General features: G+C 45.6%; 1 protein-coding gene and 1 non-coding gene across 2 annotated transcripts; both read right to left on the reverse strand.

The window, feature by feature from the left end:
- Window positions 1-9,915: 9,915 nt before the first annotated feature.
- Window positions 9,916-14,062, reverse strand: si:dkey-174i8.1 (arylsulfatase I). Its single transcript, XM_056292311.1, has 3 exons — window positions 13,761-14,062; window positions 12,819-13,151; window positions 9,916-11,002 (listed from the first exon to the last, which is right to left on the reverse strand). The coding sequence occupies exons 1-3, from the start codon at window positions 14,060-14,062 to the stop codon at window positions 9,916-9,918; spliced, it is 1,722 nt and encodes a 573-aa protein (XP_056148286.1).
- Window positions 14,063-15,416: 1,354 nt separating this feature from the next.
- LOC130123313 (U2 spliceosomal RNA) lies at window positions 15,417-15,600 on the reverse strand. The gene has a single exon (XR_008811300.1). It is a non-coding gene; the product is annotated as a U2 spliceosomal RNA (small nuclear RNA).
- Between the last annotated feature and the right edge of the window lie 5,959 nt (window positions 15,601-21,559).

The raw sequence follows: 21,559 nt of genomic DNA on the forward strand, positions 1-21,559 counted from the left end.
CCGAGTCTGGCTGTAAGGAGGAAGATGAGACTCACACTCTTATTTGGGAGGCGTTCCTACTCAAACCCATTGACCTCGTTTGCACTGCTAGTCAAATGGAGAGAAACAGAAAAGCCGAACCCTTCCTGACGGACGCTCGACTGAACTGCTCAGGGACTTTTCCCGAGACATCTGAAGAAACCCAACGAAGTTACAACAGCAGAGCTACAGAACCTCGTTCAGAAAAGGGAAACCAGGGCCGGGCCCCTTCCTGGAGCCAGACCAGTGAAGGGAGCTCGTCAGCGAGCGTCTGGTGGCTGGGCTTTGGCCCATGGGGCCCAGTTGGGCCCAGCCCAAAAAAACAACATGGAGCCACCATCCTGTGGACCCTCCACCAGCGGGGATAAGCACTAGGGTAGGGTGCACTGCAGGCCGGACGGCAGGCAAAGGCAGGGACCGGGGTGTGCCGACTTCCAGCATCACAGACTGATCCAGGAGGACCAACTGGGAGGAGACCCCGGGGTAGACCCAGAACTCGCTGGAGGGACTACATGTCCATTCTGACCTGGGAAGGCCTCAGGATCCCCCAGGAGGAGATGGAGGGCATTGCTGGGGAGAGGGACATCTGGAGTGCCCTACTTAGCTTGCTGCCCAGGAGAAGTGGCTGATGATGAGATGAGATGAGATGAGATGAGAGATCTGAAGTTGTAACCTCAATTATTTTCTTGGGAACCGTCTGTCCTGTAGACCCCATTACTGTAGACCTGTTGCCTGAGTGTGTCTATTACTTAATCATCAGGTTGTCCCAAGAAGGAACTTAATAGGACATTAGGGCTGTTTGAAAGCTTAATGGGCGACCATTCGCAGTGCAAGTATGTAGCCCCAGACAGTCATTGATATGACTCTCTTTCTGAGTGACTGTAACAATGGAGCTGCTTTCACGACACCAAGGGGGGAGTCCAAAGGTTTTAATGGACACACACAATTCATGAGGTAGGGGTGTCTGGGTAGAATACACACACACACACACACGCACACACACACACACACACACACACACACACACACACACACACACACACACACACACACACACACACACACACACACACACACACACACCAGTGATGTGCAGTCAGGGGGAGGCAGGGTAGGCAGTGCCTCATCCAGGCTAATAATGGGAAAAAAAAGAAATATCATGATAGCTACCAAAAATATTTATTTATTTATTAACTTTAATTTGTTAAGATTGTTGTAAAAAATAATTAAAAAAACATGTAAAACTTGTTGTTTTTGACACGGGGTCTGGAGGGATGGATAGGTACCCAGTTAGTAATTAAGGGGAGATATTTGGGGCGTTTGGACAAGGGAGAGAGCGGAGCGCCGGGCTGAGAAGCAACCGGCAGTACACCAGCAAGACCGGAGCTGGACGTCGGAGAGAGAGAGCCTGGCACGACAGCGGAGGGGGTTTAGATATGTCTACCCCTCCTGCAGTGTGAGTAGCCTACCTCTCTCACAAGTTGTAACCTACCTGCTACTGCCACAGTGTTTGGATGTATGGGATTTGTGGGTTGACCCATCATTTAACCAGATCTACTGTGTTCATTCCCACCAGCGATGGGACCGAGGGGGAAGGCGTGCCGCCGGCTGGACCCAGGGTTTCCTGTAACCTACCCAGCAGGAAGAGGGAGAGGGAGCTTGGCCCTGCCCCGACCAGCACTGAGACTGCTGAATAGCCCACTAGCTGCCACCGCAGAGGAGACACAGCCTACTGCCAGAGACTGCAGGGCTGGCCTACTGGGTTTAAGTTTTAACTTTGTTTTGGGGGGGGGTGTCTAGGTCTTGTAAGGGGAGGAGTCAAGACCTATACATCCCCACCTTGAATTTATTGCTTTATTTATGTCTAAAATAGTCACACTCCCTTCCACCCCCCCCCCTTATATTGCTGTCCTTAGCCTATGGTCAGTATAGTGTGTGCCCTTGTAGATTTGACAGTTGAAAGAAATAGGCTGCCTCATAAATTCGCCCCCCCCCCCCAGGACTTGGTGTCATGCATGCTTTGCAGCGTCTCTTTTTATTGTCACTCATGGATGCAGTGATGGGAAGCTACCATGAAAGTGTGGGTTGCAGTGCCAGGTAGCTGCTCACCAGTAGTATATAAGTCAGGACCGGTGGTGGTGGTAATTGAACAGTTGGGGGACGGAAGGAGAAAGTGGGCTACGGGGTGTAGCGAAGACTGGTTGTGGGGCTGGGGTAGTATTGGAGAGGAGGATTGGGGAGTGACTAGTTTTAGAGAGGGAGAGGGGAGGGAGGGGTGTTCCTTCCAAATTTTATCAATAAAAGGCATGCCCTATTCAGGATGGCTCGCTCCCAGAGCTAGCATTTGTTAATGCACGCTGCTGAGGCAGTGCCTGCTTGTGCCTCTCTGGCACAAATGAATATAGTTCACTGCCTACCCAGCCATGGACCTCACAGCACGTTACTCACACACACAACACAACACAACACGGGGATTCGCCGGTTCGAATCCCCGCGTTACCGCCGACTTGTCGGGCGTTCCTACAGACACAACTGGCCGTGTCTGTGGGTGGGAAGCCGAATGTGGGTATGTGTCCTTGTCGCTGCACTAGCGCCTCCTCTGGTCGGTCGGGGCGCATGTTCAGACAGGGGACCAGCGTGATCCTCCCACACGCTACGTCCCCCTGGCGAAGCTCCTCACTGTCAGGTGAAAAGAAGCGGCTGGGGACTCCTCGTGTATTGGAGGAAGCATGTGGTAGTCTGCAGCCCTCCCCGAATCGGCAGAGGAGGTGGAGCAGCGACCGGGACGGCTCGGAGAATGGGGTGATTGGCCAGGTACAATTGGGGAGAAAAGGGGGGACCCCCCCCCCCAAAAAAATCATCAAGTAACATGTCTAAAGGTGCAGTCCGTATAAGCATGCATGGCCACGGCCATTTGGCGCAGTGGGACAACACAAGCGCTCCACTGGCAACAAGAAAACGAGACCAATCTCGCCGCTGGGTCAACATCGGGCCAACACATGAAATGTGTTTGGGACACTTGAGATGACTGAAAGCCTCAAAAATGAACTGAAAGCAGCGCCGCATCTGCTGGCTTTCTCATTCGCAAGTCATAAAGCGGACCGTTTTTACGAGGTCTAGCAAAAACAACGGCAGACAGTCACGGTGCGCCTCAAACAACCTCTAATCTGTTGCATGAGGTTCACCAACCGATTCAGAAATGTGTCCTCCTGAAACCTGAAATAACACTGCATTTCCCCAAAACAATAACAAAAGACGGAGAGAAAGGAAAAGAGGGAAAAAACAACACTAGCCGAGCCAAACCACAGCCTTCTCAGACAAAATGAAACACTCTAAAAGCAGACTGTCTTACGTCCAAATTAATCTTTGGCTTTAGATGTCCCACAAAAGTCAGCAAATACTCACAACGCTGAATATTTCACATTGGGGAAGCTGTTACTAAAGTCAGTAAGTCTTTGTTTGTTTGTTTAAATGTCCAGCATCTATATTGTAGCGAATTCGGGGGGGAAGCCTGGAAGACCGTTGCCAAAGCCGGGACGCGAACCCGCATCTCCCACTCCGCAAGCGACAACGTTAACCAGTCGACTAAAGGGTCAAATCCGTTAATCAAGGACCAACGTGTCTACTTATCCATGCACGTTACACTGTATTCTTTACTGGACAACAGGCCACAGAAATCTACATAAATTGTCAGCGCGCGAGCACGAAAACAAAACATTCGAATGCAAATTTCCACAAATTTCCAGCTTCAGCTGTATCCACCAGTTGACAAGATTTGGCAGCAATACATAAAAACTGAAGCAAATCTCAAGTAAAATACTGTAACGTGCATGAATAAGTAGACACGTTGGTCCTTCACCAACAAATCGATTCTTTTAGTCGACTGGTTAACGTTGTCGCTTGCGGAGCGGGAGATGCGGGTTCGCGTCCCGGCTGCGGCGATGGTCTCTCAGACTGCCCCCCCCCTCCCGAATTCGCTACAATACTTTTTAAATATTCAGATATTTTCTAGTCATTATTCAAACCTTAATTTAGACTCGGGAATACACTGGCAATATATTACAATAGAACAAATAAAATAACCTGGTGTATCATTATAAACGCCTTGTTGGCATCTAATTTAGTTTTTAATCCACCTGAGGTTGTACGTACTAATTGTGTACTAATTGGACCCACTGTAGTGTCATTTGTGTCGGGCTGTAATGATAGGAGCATTTTATATTGAATAAAAGTGCTGAACTCATGAAAAAAGAAAAATTAGATTAGCTATGCTTTATGAAGAGTTTTATGTAGTGTTTTGCAAAAAAGAAAAAAGAAAAAGGTTAAACAACTATGCAGCTTGCATGAAAACTAATGAGTCAAGGTAATAGGTCTGCTGAAACAGTCTCCTCTGTTTGGCAAATAATGTATAATTGTTTTGGATGTTTTGTTTTTACAACCACTTTCAGCATGTAATTCGTTGTGCTGCATGCAAATGAACACAAGGGAAAACAGCGTCGTGTGCCCTCTCGTGTTAAGCTACACGTGACCTCAGCCAGGAGGCTGAAGTTGGTTTACCCTCAAATGAAAGTCCGACAATGGCAATGACAGCTCATCCCCTCCCACACACTGGATAGCACTGTCACCCCCTCCACAAGTTATGGCAACTGGCTATTCTTTGCTTTTGCAAATGATTACAGTATTCTGGGAATCAGAGGTGTAGGTATGTAACAGCTGTTTACTCTAAGCCTCGGGGTTTAGGATCCTCATGGCTCTCTGTGCAAAGTCTGCACCAGTAACTAAAGGAATCCCAGTCAAATCTACTGTCTGGATTCTGGTTTTAATGGTGTGAGATCATTGGCTCTTTGTACGCGTGCGTGTAGGTGTGTGTGTGTGTGCGCGTGCGTGCGTGCCATGCATGCATTCTTGCTGTGTCAAGAAAAGCAAAAAATGCACAACAACAAAACAGGACGACTAATATCCTTTATTTGACCTTTGTTAGCCGCAATAACAACGCAACGTGTGTCGTAACTTGAAGGCCACAGGGCTCAGGCAGCAAAAGCTAATGCATCCTTTCCTGACAAAGTGTGCGTGAGAAAGCTCCTGAAGGCACAGCTAGCTGCCCATGCTCTCTGATCCGTCTGCTGAAATCTGTCTTCCTCATACAACGTTTGATTAGATATAAGAAAATAAATATGTCCTAATCACAGAATAAACAAGATGTCTTGTCGCATTAGTTGATAAGATACTGCCAAGGACAAAAATAATGGGTGTACATTAAAATGCAAATGGAAAATATAGCCGCAAGTGGCGATTCCGGGGTTCAAGCCAACACAGGCGTTGAAAGTTAGAAGCTGAAAGCTTCAGCAGCTTAATTAGAGATAGCCACCCAGTTTGGTGACGTTTGGACAAACTGTCATTGATTTATGGTCAGATTTGAGCCAGGCCGACTCCAAGTGCATCGGAGGAGGCGTGTGGTAGTCTGCAGCCGCTGCAGACTACCACACGCAGCCCAGTGCAGCCCTCCCCGGATCGGCAGAGGCGGTGGAGCAGAGACCGGGACGACCCGGAAGAGTGGGGTAATTGGCTAAGTACAATTGGGGGGAACAAGGAGGGGGGGGGGATACTAAAAAAAAAAAGAAAAAAAGAAAAAGAATAAATTTGCGCCAGGCCCGTGCACGTGTTTGGAACTGAGCGATTTCAAAATAGTTTCACACACGTGGATCAACGTTGTTACGAAACATATCCTGTGAGTTTTGTAATGACTGGACAAGCAATTTCTGATTTTTGATTTGTGTTACGCCACGCCCATTTTTTATTTGTAACGCCCCCTGGTGGTAGATTTGAATGAGACTTTCAGGGTATGTTTCAGGTACTTATATAACAACAACAATTATAATAATAATAATATAGCGCTTCCCATTGAAAGGAAGAAACTCACCTCAACCACCACCAATGTGTAGCACCCCCCCACAACCCCCTTGGGTGATGCACGGCAGCCATTTTGCGCCAGAACGCTCGCAACACATCAGCTTGAGGTGGAGAGGGAGGAATCTTTGAGCCAATTACATGGGGGGATGATTAGGTGGCCAGATGGAGAGAGCCAGGTTGGGAATTTTGCCAGGACACCGGGAGACCCCCTCCTCCTTGCCATAAGTCCCATGGGCTCTTTAATGACCACAGTGAGTCAGGACCTCGGTTTAACGTCTCATCCGAAGGACGGCATCTCCTACAGCACAGTGTCCCCGTCACTGCGCTGGGATTTGATATTTGTTGTTTTTATTAGGACCAGACGGAAGACAGCCCCCAACTGACCCATTAACACCACTTCCGGCAGCAACTCAATTTCCCGAGAGGTCTCCCATCCACGTACTAGCCAAGCCCATACCTGCTTAGCTTCCGTCATTTGACAGAGCCGGGGTACATGTTGGTACGGCTACCGGCCCATCCGTTTTGTGGCGGGTGGGACACGCGTATTTACTAGTCAATCCATTCTCGGATATTCTTTTCAAAGCCTTAAACAATGAATGCACTGTACAGGTACACGAGGTCATGACAGGACATTTAATTACGCTTCGGATTACTGAAATTACTTAAATTAAATGCAGAAAACAATTTTCGTTGTAACAATGCAATGACAAAATAAAGTAGCTTTCTTTCTAAATATGATATCAACAAGCTTTATACAAACTTTGGTAAGCTTGGTCCAATAATGATCCACAGAAAATGTGGCAGCAACGATTTAGGAGATGTCAAAAATGTGTTTTTCCAAAAAAAACAAAACAAATCAAAATGGCGGAAAATCTAGTCAGGTGGGCTTTAGTGGTTCTTGAGGCAAATTTGTAGAGTGAGGCTAGATGGATGTCTGTGCCCAGTTTTCGTGCAAATCGGGCCTACGACGTAGGAGTTATGCCTTTTCAAAGTTGATCTTTAATTATAGCGCCCCCATTAGGCTAAATGGGGTCATGTTTCTTGGGCAGCAAAACGTCCAACCAATGGGCAAAATTTCATGTCTCCACCCTTTACCATGTCTGCGAAAACATTTCCGAAGAAAATTAATAAACCACCATAAAAACAATATGGTTTAAGTCCTTCGGGCTTGAACTCTAATTAAGGCCAGTTTAGAGCAAAAGGAGAGATAGAACAAAATGCACTGAGCACAGACCAGCATAGTGACACTGGAGGCATGCCAAGAAAGAGGATTATTAGACTATATGTGAAAGCAGCATCTGTACATGGCCTTCAAAGGCAAAAGTAGAACCAGTTACTCTATGTACAAAAACACCCAATAAGATGCTACACATGAAAAGACCATTGTCCACACATTTCACCACTATATTTATTAACATATTTGCCCTGCAAGGCACAATACATACATCAACATTTCATTAATCTCCAGATGGAAATAGTTTACATTTTTCAATATTGAAAATGCATATGTAACAATTAATGGAGTCATAACTTCCTTGAGAACATTTTACTGTGGCTTGCACCATGACATTGATGCAGTTTGACATACGTGCACAGAAGACCAATGCCATCAACGCCATATCCACAATAATGCAAAATAACGTTTGCAAAGGTATTTGATAAAATTGCTAACAATGCAAGTGCATGTGTCAAGATGTTCTCCTGACGGCAAAATGCTATATATTGGAGTTACCTACTGTACACCATGTTGAATTATCAATATATATTATATCATATTGCAAAGCTGTCCTTATGTCCATGCGATATTAGGATTGTTCTGTTGAACTATCAGCAAGTTCCCTTTGAGGAAGTGTCATTATAAAGTACAATTATCATGTTATTTGCATTGTATTACATCTAAAAATAAGTTTAGGTTACTCAATTACTTGCAAAATATTATACTATGTAAGATTATATGAATTCATATTATTACATTATATTAAACTATATTATATGGTATAATAACAGATTAGAGGAGATGAAATGATCTTCTTAACACTACTTTGCATTGTCAGTATTATCATTATGCAGTATGTCCAGCTTCAGTTTATTTCGTTTAAGGGCAAGGAGAACTTCAAACACCGCGGCTCCATGCTGCATCCCTGAGGAACCCAGCTCTTCCTCCTCCTCCTTCTTCTCATCCACCTCCTCTTCTCCTTTATCTTTTTTATGTAACTATTTGCTGAATGGTTGCCTGCAGACTGTTGTACTCACGGATTATATTTCTTGCCTGTTCTTCTATAAGAGTAGGAAAAATTGAGGCTGAGCGATGTAACAGAAGTAGAGGAAAAGGGGGTTGCTACGGGATTGGCCAAAACGTAGGGGACAATGAGAGGAGGTGTGTGTGTGGGGGGGGGGGGTAGAGGGAGCTAAGAGGAGTGGCAAGTGTGAAAGTTGACCAGAGGTGGGAGAGATAGAGGGAAAGAGAGAAGACATCTGTGAACTCATTATCATATAACCAAATGATGTCCGCTGTCCTTTCTGCATGAGTTTTAGAAGTCGTCTGTGGGTTTGTAAGTTTGCTTCGAACACACACACACACACACACACACACACACACACACACACACACACACACACACACACACACACACACACACACACACACACTGTACCTATTGTAATGGGAGTTGTTTACTGTGGTAAATGTGGTTAAGACACCACAGCCCTTGCTGCCAGCTCTGATCCAGTCACATCCAGCCAGGTCAGCATCACGGCACAGCAGCGACTTGGCCAGCAGGCAGACATATCACAAGCTAATCAGGCAGCATGAGCGTCCGTATAGAACAGGCTTTCCAAATGGCTTTAGGTGATGAAATGCTGCACTGGTTGTGTGCGGGCACAAGATGCTAAGAGTGACTTTTCAACTCTCGCAGCCTCTTTTGTTGACTTCAAACAGTTTCCTGTCATTTCACAGACAATTCCCAGAATTTGATACGGGCTGATCAATAACGCTCAGTTACAGATAAGCGCCAGTTTCATCAATACCGCTTTCCTTGCCCGGCCGCTGTAGAAGTGAGTGGATGGTGTGTGCTCTCCACAGCTCTTTTCAAGGTGGCACATCGTACCCAGACCTCAAGTGTGTCACTTTTACTTCCACGGACAAAATAGCACAGTGACGTTTGACAAAGGCAAGCCCCGTGGGCGTTTTAGTGCCACACTGAGCGGGTCCCCCGAGTTGACTGCAGAGATGAGACATCAAGCCATCACCCTCTCTGCCTTCTCCCTTGCTCTCTTCTACAACTATTTACAGGCACAAATGCCCTCGCTGCAGTAAAAAAAACCACACAAAAAAACCCACACATCGCAAAAGCTCTCTTGATTATGAGCCTGAAAACAGACCCTGACAACGGGCCTCACAATCCTTCTGACATTTTGTTTACAGCGGGAGGTGTCCACAAAAGATAACTGGCTTGTGAAAACCAAGTTTTCATGGCAACATCGCTTTTATGATCCTTTGGTGTCTCCTCTTCCTATCATTATGGAGGAGGATTCACAAAACGCTGAATTGCACACCCACCAATAGAGGATGGTAAGACGTCTGTCAAGAGAAGGGGTAGTTTGGTCCCACTGAAGATTTGTTGTTGCAATCACACACACACACACACACACACACACACATACATGCATGCACACTCACATGCACGCCCACCCGCACACCCAGAGCTCCTTAAACAGCACAACAGTAATCCAAAGTCATCCTCGTGAATCTTGGCCACAGCACAGCCAGTGAGTCAACAGACCCAGCCAGCCACTCAGCTCTGTCTGTGCTGTCTATCAGATTGTCTGCCTGCCTGTTCGTCTGCCTACCTATCTGTTTGTCATTCCGATATGCACGTCTTATGTTTGCGTTTTCATTTCCCGGTCTGTCTGTTTATCTTCGTCATGTCTTTTCCCTCTCTCTTGTCTCCTTTCATGTGATTCGCCGAGCTTACATTTAGGAACGTGCTAGAAAAACATGGCGTTCCTTTGCAGACGTGAACCCACCCTTTTGAAGAGAGCTTTCAGTTTGCACACCTTACAGTGCCTCATCTTTGTCTTCCTCTCCAACTTCTCATCGTCCTTGCTGCTGTCTCCCCTTTCCCCGCCCAGGCCCAGCCAGGGGCTCCACACCCCCCCATGAAGATGCGGGTCAGCCATGGGGTCATCCGGTGGGTTCATGGCCTCCACAGCCGTCTGGTTGTACTCTGCCAGCCTGGTTAGCAGATGTTTGACCAACTCCGGACGTGCCTCTGCCATGTCTGACCTCTCAAAGGGGTCGGCGGTGATGTTGAAGAGCCAGACAGACTTCCTACACTGGTCGCGTCGTTTCTCTAGGCCCTGCCACCGCTCTGGACGTACGGGCAGGGTCTGCGGGGGTATCCAGTCCCCGTCGCCAACATTGCCTGTAAGGAGCTTCCAGTCGCCAGCACGAATGGCTGCCCTTACCGCCGTGTCCCAGATCCCAAAGCCGTTGAGCAGCAGCATGTGGTCAAAGGGTTCCCCGGGTCGCCTGGACACCGGGTCTATGTTGAAGAGGATTTCGGTGCGGGGGCACGGCTGACCCTCACTGATGGCACCCCACACATCGTGGCCGTCTAGGCCTCGGTGTGACAGTGGGGCCCCAGCCAGCCCCAGCAGGGTTGGATACCAGTCAGAAATGTGGATCAGCGCTTTACTTATCACACCCTTCCTTTTCAGTAGAGGACTATGGACAAAGCCCACAGCCCGGACACCCCCTTCCCAGTAGGTTCCCTTGCCACCCCTCAGAGGCCAGTTGCTACCACCAGAAAGCGTCTGCCCTCCGTTATCAGATGAGTAGATCAACACCGAGTTGTGGTATAGCCCGCTGGCGTGCAGTTCTTGGACCACTTCCCCAATCCCATTGTCCAGGCAACTCAGCATGCCTGCGTAATGCCGCCTCATACGGTTGTCCAGAGAATCGTATTGATGCAGGAAGTGGTCGGGTACCTGCAGGGGTGTGTGGGCGGCCTGGAGGGACAGGTACATGAAGAGGGGTTTGTGAGGGTCGTGGCTCCTCAGGATCTGTTTCACTCTGGATGGAGAGAGAATTCATACACATATCTATATACATCAGCAGCATCCGCAATATATTTTTGAAATAGGTGAGTATGTTATGTGTGTAAGCATTTATCGTGTGAATTTGTATTAACCTTTACCCGGGTTTTGTTAGTTTTTTCGTTCACTTTAAACCTCATCTTATTTCGTTAAATGTTAAAATAGTGTATTATTTCAATTTTGTTGGTTAAATGTTGGTTTGACAGTTGTATCGTAGAAACTCAGTACATGCAGATATTTCACATCTGTGATTGTTAGTTTTTTTTGCACTCCTTATGGAAAATCCCCATCATTCTCTTATTCCTTACTTGCATGAAAATTAGATATTTAGATGTTCCAGTAATTGCTGATAACATAGGTACTTTTTCATAGCTAATGTAAAATAGCCATTGACTCTCATGCAACAACTGTTCAATGCACAGATCATAAAAAGTGTATTCCAACTATTTAATAATTGTTCTGGGGTTAACCAGTTCTCATTCATCAACAATTTTGAACCATTTTCTCTTGTATTGGCCTCAATCACAACTTATGTAGGAGGGAAAAGTTCAAAATGTATTTGTCCATCTCACAAAAAGACCAGTTTTGATATTGGTGCAAATAAAAATACATTTAGGCCTGAATGAATGTAAGCATACTATGCTTATAAGCAATGCATAATCATATGCAAGGATAAGGATATACATTATTTCCTTTTGGTCAGGTTTTACAGAATTGTTTGCATACTTAACTAATAATAATGAAAATTCAGACAGGAGGAGGAATAGGGGTAAAACGAGCTTATCGAATAGAGACAACACTCCTGCACACTTGCATACCTGGAACATTTCAGTATAAAAACCCAACCATGCATCATATGAAATTGTACATTTCTTTTTTCTTTTACACCCTCGACATGCTGCCAGTATCTTAGATATGCCAGCAACAGCCACCCCACCTTTTTTCTCCCCAATTGTATCCGGTCAATTACCCCACTCTTCCGAGCCATCCCGGTTGCTGCTCCACCCCCTCTGCTGATCCGGGGAGGGCTGCAGACTACCACATGCCTCCTCCGATACATATGGAGTCGCCAGCCGCTTCTTTTCACCTGACAGTGAGGCGTTTTGCCAAGGGGACGTAGCGCGTGGGAGGATCACGCTATCCCCCGCCCCCCAGTTTCTCCTCCTCCCTGAACAGGCACCCCGACCGACCAGAGGAGGCACTACTGCAGCGACCAGGACACATACCCACATCCGGCTTCCCACCCGCAGACATGGCCAATTGTGACTGCAGGGACGCTCAGTCAAGCCGAAGGTGACATGGGGATTCGAACCGCCGATCCCCATGTTGGTAGGCAATGGAATAGACCGCTACGCTACCCGGACACCCTGCCAGCAATATTTCTAAATGTCTGACCTGGTACCTTTCTCCAAATTGTTTGTTTTTCTTCTTTTACAGCAGAGGACTCTCAAAACCAGTTGTCTTTATATGGTTTTTGGAGGCGTTAACTATGCTTACTGAAGGTTTATTGGCATGTGCATTCAATCACATGCAAAGTGCCATTCAATTTTTAAGGCACATACAAACTTGGGTGGTTAACGATGCCATCTTCGGGAGAAAGTTAAGAGAATGTTTTTGCATGAGACCCCATTGTGTTCATGTCCTTGTCTCTTCATGTCGAGCCTCCCACCGAGATAAATTAGCTAATGTGTGCAAACTTATTCGGCTGTCAATTAACCTACACTTGAACTTGCACTTGAAACATTAGCACTTGCAACTAGGTTTGATTTCTCCACCCTCACCCTGATCCTCACCTTTCTATGTAGAGCCGAGTGGAGTAATTGCCGGCCATCTCCCAGGCGGGCCTCTCTCCGTCATGCAGATCGAAGCCACATGCTTCAGCACCGTCGCAGCTCCGATAGGTGAAGTGGTCCCCGCTGCCCGTCAGCGTGCCAAGGAAGGTTTGGAAACCTCGACCTGTGGGGAGGCAGCCTGGCCGGCAGAAGCCCAGGTGCCACTTGCCTACCATGTGGGTGGCGTACCCAGCTTCCATCAGCCGCTCAGGCAGGGTTGGGGTGTCTGGGGGCAGGCAGAGAGGCTGCCGTGGTCTGATAATCGAATGCTGGAGGCCGGTATGAATTTGGTAGCTGCCAACCCGGAAGTCAGTCAGCGGGAGGGGAGGGGAGGAAAGTGGAGGGTAGTGTTAGGGTTACTCAATGAAGGCAAGGCGCACAGCTGGTAAAATTTCAAAGACAGCATTGAAGTAAATGTTAGTTACTGAGTTTGACATTCATTATAATTCTTGGCCCCTCCCAACTGCTGATATGGCATGGCAAGAGACTACTTAATTCTCCATTCTCTTCTCTTTTCAGCTTGATCAATTAAAAAAAAAATCTTAAGACACTGGATTTTTTTTTTGTAAGCAAAGAGGGACTTAGATGGAAAATAGCCTTGTTATGAGTCTTTTATATGTCCATCTATTCCACTGTAACAGAGGTTCTCATTGGCACAATGATTAAATAAGCCAGAAAAATGAATAATTAATCTTGGCACCACAGGTGGCACTGTACTTTTATTCCAGCTTTGGCCCCAAGTCTGGGCACACTCAAGTGTGAATAGATTGCTTAAGAATATGACAAAAGACAAATAGGTAAGTCATTTTATACTTAATTAGACAAGATGAGAGAAGCTCCTGATGTCTAATCCATTTTAGATCACAACAACAGTTTGAATGATAGGCTAGGGAAAACACTCACCGTCCGGTCATGAGCTGGCTGCGAGAAGGTGAGCAGATAGGCTGGACGTAATAATTCTCCAGTTTGACCCCTTCCCCTGCCAACTGGTCCAACACAGGGGTTCGGATGTCAGAGCCATGGTAACCGATGTCCCCGTAACCCTGGTCATCAACCATGATGAAAAAAAGGTGGGGGGGCCTGCGCCCTGAAGCCCCACCAGAACTAAAGCCATCATCTAGAGACTGGGTCCCACAGAGGCAGCCGTGGCCACCCAGCAGCATCACTCCCATCAGGAGGGAGAAAGTCCAGCAAAAGGCTCCCATCATCTCCAGCACTGCCGTGGAGCTTATACTCTGCGAACGATACACGTGGAGCAGTAATGCTGCTCCCTGTGCAGCATGGAGAGATCGCTGCACGTCAGAGGTTGTCTGATAGGCCTTCACCTTTAATGTCTAGATACGCAAAGAGGTCTTCCCCTTAGTCCCTTCTATGTTATCAAAGATGGTGCAGATCCAGTGCCAACAGCTGCACTGGGTGCAAATCAGTTGCTGTCTCTCAGATGGGCAAGTGGATGGTGGAGGTGGGTATGTGTGTATGAAAGCAAGTGAGAGAGTAAAGGAAGGGGGGGGGGACAAGAAAAGGAGGGACAGTTTTCTACTCTCAGTAATCTGCCAAATTCCTTTGCCCCTGCAGGCGCCTCCAATGATGTCTGGGAAGGTCTTGGCTACTGAAATACAGACACACACATAGACCCACACAGATACAAACATGCACCCACACACACACACACACACACACACACACATGTACACACACACAAATACTGTGCACAGCCACAGTATACGCAGTTCCTCATCTGCTGCTACCCACCTCTCACTTCCCTCCAAGCCTGTTTGGGAATTCCTCAGCTGTGAAAAATCACTTGTGTCAGGTCGTCAACAGGCTCAGTGGGGACAACTCTGTGTTAAAAGGCCACTGAGCACTCAACTACCCTTTGGAACATTTTTTGTTTACCTCCAAAACAAGGAACACAATTAGTATAGCTCGCCTCTTACGGGTCTGTTCTTCCTGCAGATAATATCAGCGTTGAGAAGACTGAGCATTGATAGGTCTGTCTGAGGCTTCATTGCCACAGCCACAGGATGTATCGATTGTTTTATTTAGCTCTCCATAACTAAAGGGTCGGAGAGCATCCATGGACCAATAATTCATTTCCCAGAGCAACGAGAGTGAAACTGTAACACGATACCATGAACACGCTACGTCTACTAGTATGTAAATAACTGGAAGATAAAAGAGACAGAGTGAGGCAAGGGATAAAAAAGTCACATTATGATACGTGAGGATGGATAGGGGGGGTTAGGATTAGGGTTATTTTACAGTTAGGTCCAACTTATAATGTACTTCATTTGTGTTTGAGGGAATTCTTATTAAAGTGCATTGCCTTGTTCATTTTAGGAAAAATTGTGATCGCAACAGTACAAGAATTTGAAAGTTTGCAAAGCACTTAGGAGTAAAAGATAAAAACCAAAGTTTGGTTAAGCTGAAATGTGGTATATAAACATTATTCATATATGAATAGTTATAATTTCATTAAAACGAGTTTTTTTTAATTAATTAATTAATTGATTGATTTTTTACATATTTTTAATTTTTTAATTAAAAACAATTTTTTTGGGGGGGTGTACCATTCCTGGAGGTGCTGCAATACCAGGTCGATGTGTGGAGTGGATGGGGCAAGTCCCTATTCCATCTCCCTGTTCCAAAAATCAGTTCAATATATGGTCCCCGGGTAGGAGACGTATCAGACTGACAATAACAGGCACTATATTTGATCTAAGCCAAAAGGCCGAGAAGCGATATTAAAACAACTTTCAAATGAAATTACCTTTTGTTATAAATCATTTATCGGGGAGCACTGATGCTGGTGTGACCATGCTAATGTTAATATATTTCTGTGTCGTAAAAAATTAAATTTCCATTCATATTTTTTCATTCAACAGACACCATTACCCAAAAGAAACCTGCAAGAGAGCCATCAAGTAGATGTAGTAGATGAACTTGTGTTTCCCTATAAGGCATCATAGAGTGCTATTAGTTATCGTATCATAGCAAAGAGTGCATGTCATGTGCATTTGCACCTCGGCTCATCAATAGCATGTGAAAGAAGATTTAAATTACACAGTAGCAGGCCAATGACACGTATCAGTGTCACAGACATATCGTAGCCCAGAGTGCTTGCCATGTCAAGTACAGGTAGTAGAGGGGCACAATGGTAACAGACACCAGTAATAGCAGCAAGGGATTCAAATTACAAGTAAGCTGGACAATGCCATGAGCCGTTTATGATTGTTTCAATGTTTTTGACTCAGTGTTTATGAGAGACCATCTGAGAGTTACAGTAGGCTGGGAAAAGAGGAGATCTGGGGATTTTCTCGGAGGAAGTATATGAGACTGTAGTTCTGATAAAAGGTGGGAGTTTGTTGCACCATTTTGGGGCCAGGTGAGAAAAAAGTTTGCACTTAAACCTTGCCGATGGTGGACAGACAGTAAGTAGCCTTCCATAGCTAGAACAAAGTGGGGGAGCAAGGTTAGCTTTCTACTCTGGCTACTGCTACTATCACCACTACTACTATGGCTCCAGCTTACAGCTGCTAACATGACTACTAATACCACTACTACTGATGCAAATGTACTATTACTAACAACATCACAGCCCTACTATTACCCATAGCAACTCTAGATTTCTCTATTGAAAGAGCTCCATAAGACAGTAATACTATATTGAACATCATACTAGGATAAAAATCAAATGGTTCCGCCTATAATTCTTTTTAATGCCTGATACTGCTCAATTAAAGAGAGTAAGGCAACGACAATTACAGCCAATACAGGATCAGTGAAACCAATGCCAGCACTATGAGGACATCCGGTGCTGTGATGAGAGCAAATATCGACCGCGAGCCTCTTAGACCTCACCTCCCAGCCAGCTCCTTCCCATAAGGCGGAGGGGAAATCAATGCCACAGATAGGAGTGCATTTCCTACATTAAAGCCTGTAGAAGCAAACTCATGTCACTTCACCCGGTGGGAAATTTCACAGGCTTTCTACCCACAGTGAGAGAGAGAGAGAGAGAGAGAGAGAGAGAGAGAGAGAGAGAGAGAGAGAGAGAGAGAGAGAGAGAGAGAGAGAGAGAGAGAGAGAGATAGATGCAAATGGGGGAGAAATTGAGATATATAGCAGGGTAAGGAAGAGTGGGGGTGGGGGTTGTGAAGGGAAGAGTGGAGGTGTGTGTGTGCGTCTGTGTGTGGGTGGTGGGTGTGGGAGCATAGAGGAAAATTGGGCAAAAGAGTCAGGGGTGCACAGGATGTGACACAGGATAAAAGAAAATCGTGTAAAACATAAGGAGGGGGGATGCAGGAGGAAGGTGTGTGTGGGAATCAGCTGAGACAGAGCGATGAGAAAGAGAGAGGGAGAGAGAGAGTAACAGGGAGACGGAGAGCAATAAATGTGCATCAGTCAGGGAGAGGAGGAGGGTCTAAGATGAGAGAGCATAACATAAACAAAGTCGCATGAGAAGAGCAGTCACTTTGTCTTGCTATCTGCACATATCTGCGTCTCTGGGCATAGCCATCAGCCGGCATCAGGAACACACTGGGTGACATGAATTCCGCTTTGCCGCCAAGCCAGGAGGATGGAAATGCAAAGTGACAAATGTCTTCTTGAGGAGGAGAGATGGAGAAGGATTGTGCTCTTCATTCAACTGTCTGTATACCCGGATTGAGACAAAAATAGATGTCTGATATCAGAGTAAACTGCGTTATGTTTTCTCCAGAAGTTAATGTGTTGTCTGGACATGACTCACCCTGATAGCAGATATGGGGAGATGCACTTTAAAGTCTAATTTCTTGAATACTGAGATGAAATTGTGGAGTGAAGACGGCTTCAGTCTTTTAAGCGTCTGTGTTCAAAGTGTAAGGTCAGTTGTCGACTGCCAAGAGAGAAAGAGAGAAAGAAAAGGCTTTTAACGCAAATTAAGAAACATTAATGTCGGGTGTCCCTACAGACACAATTGGCTGTGTCTGCGGGTGGGCAGCAGGATGTGGGTGTGTGTCCTGGTTGCTGCACTAGCGCCTCCTCTGCTCGGTCGGAGTGCCTGTTCGGGGTGGTGGGGAACTGGGGGGAATAGCGTGATCCTCCCACGCGCTATGTCCCCCTGGTGAAACTCCTCACTGTCAGGTGAAAAGAAGCGGCTGGGGACTCCACATGTATGGACATGTGGTAGTCTGCAGCCCTCCCTGGATCGGCAGAGGGGGTGGAGCAGCAACCGGGATGGTTGGGAAGAGTGGGGTAATTGGCCGGATACAACTGGGGAGAAAAAGGGGGAAAATTGAAAAAAAAATTAATATGGTGCATTTTAGGGACTACTTCTATATATGTGTGTGTGTGTGTGTGTGTGTGTGTGTGTGCAAAGAAAATGTGAAAAAATTGTTGGAATGGACTGGAAATGGAAAGAGGAACACCTAGCCATTGAGTGTTACACTCGATTCGGCGATACATTCGCTTTTATCTACCTCACATTATATCTGGGTAAATGTAATACTTTTATATCAAATAGTTTAATTAATTATCACATAAGCATGTATCGCCCAAGAGACTTTAACTAAAATACACAGCACATGTCTATGTATTGTGCTAGAATACCTTTGATTGCTTTTATTTTAGTAGTGGCTATTTAAGCTCAAATTTAGACGTCTACAAGAAATTCACTTTTAGCCCACATTTAGACCTAAACCTAGCTAAGTTTTAGGCGCTGACTAGGCTAACGGCAGGCTACACTTGCTTGAAAAGTGAACGTGTATTAGGCATCTGAATCTAAGTCTAAATTGTCACTACTGAAACAAAAGCAATAAGAAGTATTCTAGTATAAAATATGGAGTTGTGTTGTGTATCTTAGAAATTTAAAGTTGTTTGGGCGATACATGATTGGTGAATTAATCAATCAAGGCGTCTAGACTAAAACTGAGCAATATTTGGGTGAACAGTGAACGTTTGCTGGATGTCTATGTCAACATACTTCCTAGTCACATCACAGATCGCTCTCAGTGTGACAGTTTGTGAAGGCTTGTACATATAGACTTAATATTAAATGCATGAAAAAATGAATAAATATGGTAAAGAGCAGAAGAGCCAGCTTTCATGTATTTCATTTCATTGGTTAAACTAAAAATAGGCTTAGCGCAGCAATATTTGAGTTATTAGAGGGCTAAAAAAGCCAGTCTAGATATAGCCACTACATGGACCTCAACGTCTAAATGAGAGTGCACTGGGTGGGCTACATTTAGCCCAATATATTCTGAGCAAGATGAGAGCCACCATGTTGAGCACGTCTTGTGCTCACAGAGTAGTTATATCAATATTTGAACTGGTTTGGTTTCGCTTACAGCAGACTAACTCCAAGAATGCAATACACATATATACATATCGTGCTTTTGCCAGGGTAACACAGTCTAACTTTTGCATAGTTTGCTGTACATAGACTGTCTATACGTGTGCACATGCATATACTAACTTCAGGAAAACCATCTTGCTGCTTCATGCAGACATAGGGAAATGGGTCAGAATGTCGCCTTAAAGCATACCCTGCAATATGTAGTCCAGAGTGTGTATCTTCTTGTGTGTATAAATGTGCGGGTATGCATGAGTGTGTACATATGTGCATGTGTGTGTTTGTGAGACTGTGTGTTTTAGAGAAGGGGGCAGCAAAGAGTGGAGGAACGGAGGAGTGGGTGTGATTTATTCATGATGACGACTAAGTGACTCACTCGATCTGGAGCCTCTCTGCTAGTCTAAAGTGCAAGCATGGAGGGGGTGGGTCTGTCAAAGAGACAGAGAGAATATGAAAAACAGTCAAAGATGTACACAAAGTGAGAGAGGGGAGAAGATGAGGAAGAAAAGAGGTTTCAAGTGATTTAGGTCTACATTTTGTCCATCCTCACAGAAATGCCTTCATTCTAAAGACTATCTACTGCACAAGAATTTGTGACCATATCTGAAGTCCTTATATGGGATGTTGTTTAAAAGAATATTACAAAGAAAAAATCAGCTCAGCCAGTGGTGGGCAGGACATGGTTGGTGTTTCAGATGGCATCATACTGCAAAGGTAAATTAGGTTCTCCTTGTCCATTCCCATTTTTCCACTATTGCTTGTGGTGACCATTTACCCCACACCAAGGATTGACGTTTTGCTGAAGAGGATTGGAAAAGCCAGCTACATCACCACACTGTGCAAAGGTGAATAGCAGGTTACACTGGATTATCAGGTGAAACCTGTCACTGTTTTCAGAATCCTTCTTGTGCTTTCCCAGTTCAAAGTCCTGCCCTTTAGTCTCAATGGGGCACTTCCATCAGCTCATAGGCCATGTCCTCCAGGGGTGTGAAGATGATCATGTGATCTACATCAGCACGTGGGAGGAACATTTGGAGCATTTACACAGTCTTACATAGACTCTATGTCACAGGACTAACCATCAACCTATAGAAACATGATCTGACAAAGCCAGAGACAGTGTACCTAGGTTACCAACTGGGATGGAGAGAAGGCTTGACTCAGATGGACAAGTTAGAGACAATTCAGACTAGCCCTCATCCACACATAAAGTCCCTGATGAAGACGTTTCTTGATCTGGCACAGTGGATCCATTGGCTCAGTACACACCGTTTGCCACAATTGAAGTGTCACTGACCAACCAGTAAAACAACTAGCAATGACCCAAGAGAGTGAGGGTGCGTCCCAGGCTCTCAAACAACAGATAAAAATGTCCCTACTGCTTCAGAGTCCAGACTGAGACTTTCCTGGTCCAAGTAGATGACTAAGGGTTCCAGGTGAGTCAGATGACGAGCCATCAGTTCTCTAACTCAGCCACAAACTCTTTCCAAGGGACACCAGGTACTCAACAATTGAGAGAGAGAGAGAGAGAGAGAGAGAGAGAGAGAGAGAGAGAGAGAGAGAGAGAGAGAGAGAGAGAGAGAGAGAGAGAGAGAGAGAGAGAGAGAGAGAGAGAGAGAGTGAGTTCTTCGCTTTCAAGTGGACTCTCAACAGGTTTGGGTACTACATTCTTGGTCAGGATTCTTCAAGTCTGCACACAGCCACAAGAACCTTGACCTGAATCTAGACCATGAAGGGCAAAACTCTAGAATGTCCTAGTGATACCTAGTACAACCTTTCAGGTTCTGTGTACACCACATGACACCTTTGTAAATGCACTGCAGTCAAATTTGCATTCATGCACTCATACATCACTCGTACCCTTTTGTTCATAAAGCAGCTTGCATTGAGTGCATGCATTGCAATGTATTTTCACCAGTTTCTTTCATTCTCAGTTTTCCTTAAAGAATAACAGATACAAAATATATCTTTTCATATTTTATCTGATTTTTAGGGCTGATCAGTTTGATGGTTGTCCTCTTCCTCTCCTGCCACCTCTTCCTGTAGAGCCATGGGTCTGTTGGATGCTAAACAAAATTGGCCATGGAGTTTTTTTTCTGAGTGTATCCCACATGTATACTCAGCTTGAGCTCACCACCTTATTAATAATGATTATTAATAGTTAATTTTTCAGCTATTAAGCACTATTTTGTGTTTTCTCCCCGTGTCTGCATGGGTTTCCTCCGGGTGCTCCGGTTTCCTCCCACAGTCCAAAGACATCTAGGTCAGGTGAATGGGCCGTACTAAGTTGTCCCCAGGGTGTGAATGTGTGTGTGTGTGTGGGCCCTGTGATGGCCTGACAGCCTGTCCAGAGTGTCTCCCCGCCTGCTGC

This window comes from Lampris incognitus, chromosome 13, assembly GCF_029633865.1.
Source record: "Lampris incognitus isolate fLamInc1 chromosome 13, fLamInc1.hap2, whole genome shotgun sequence".
In the NCBI taxonomy this organism is placed as follows: Eukaryota; Metazoa; Chordata; class Actinopteri; order Lampriformes; family Lampridae; genus Lampris; species Lampris incognitus.

What these genes read in the sequence shown, in the direction of transcription:
- si:dkey-174i8.1 (XM_056292311.1), bottom strand. Translation starts at nt 14,062, where the DNA reads ATGGGAGCCTTTTGCTGGACTTTCTCCCTCCTGATGGGAGTGATGCTG. An exon ending in AGCCAGCTCATGACCGGACG is followed by an intron (nt 13,152 to 13,760) that starts GTGAGTGTTTTC and finishes CCGGGTTGGCAG; the next exon opens with CTACCAAATTCATACCGGCC. An exon ending in ACTCGGCTCTACATAGAAAG is followed by an intron (nt 11,003 to 12,818) that starts GTGAGGATCAGG and finishes CTCTCCATCCAG; the next exon opens with AGTGAAACAGATCCTGAGGA.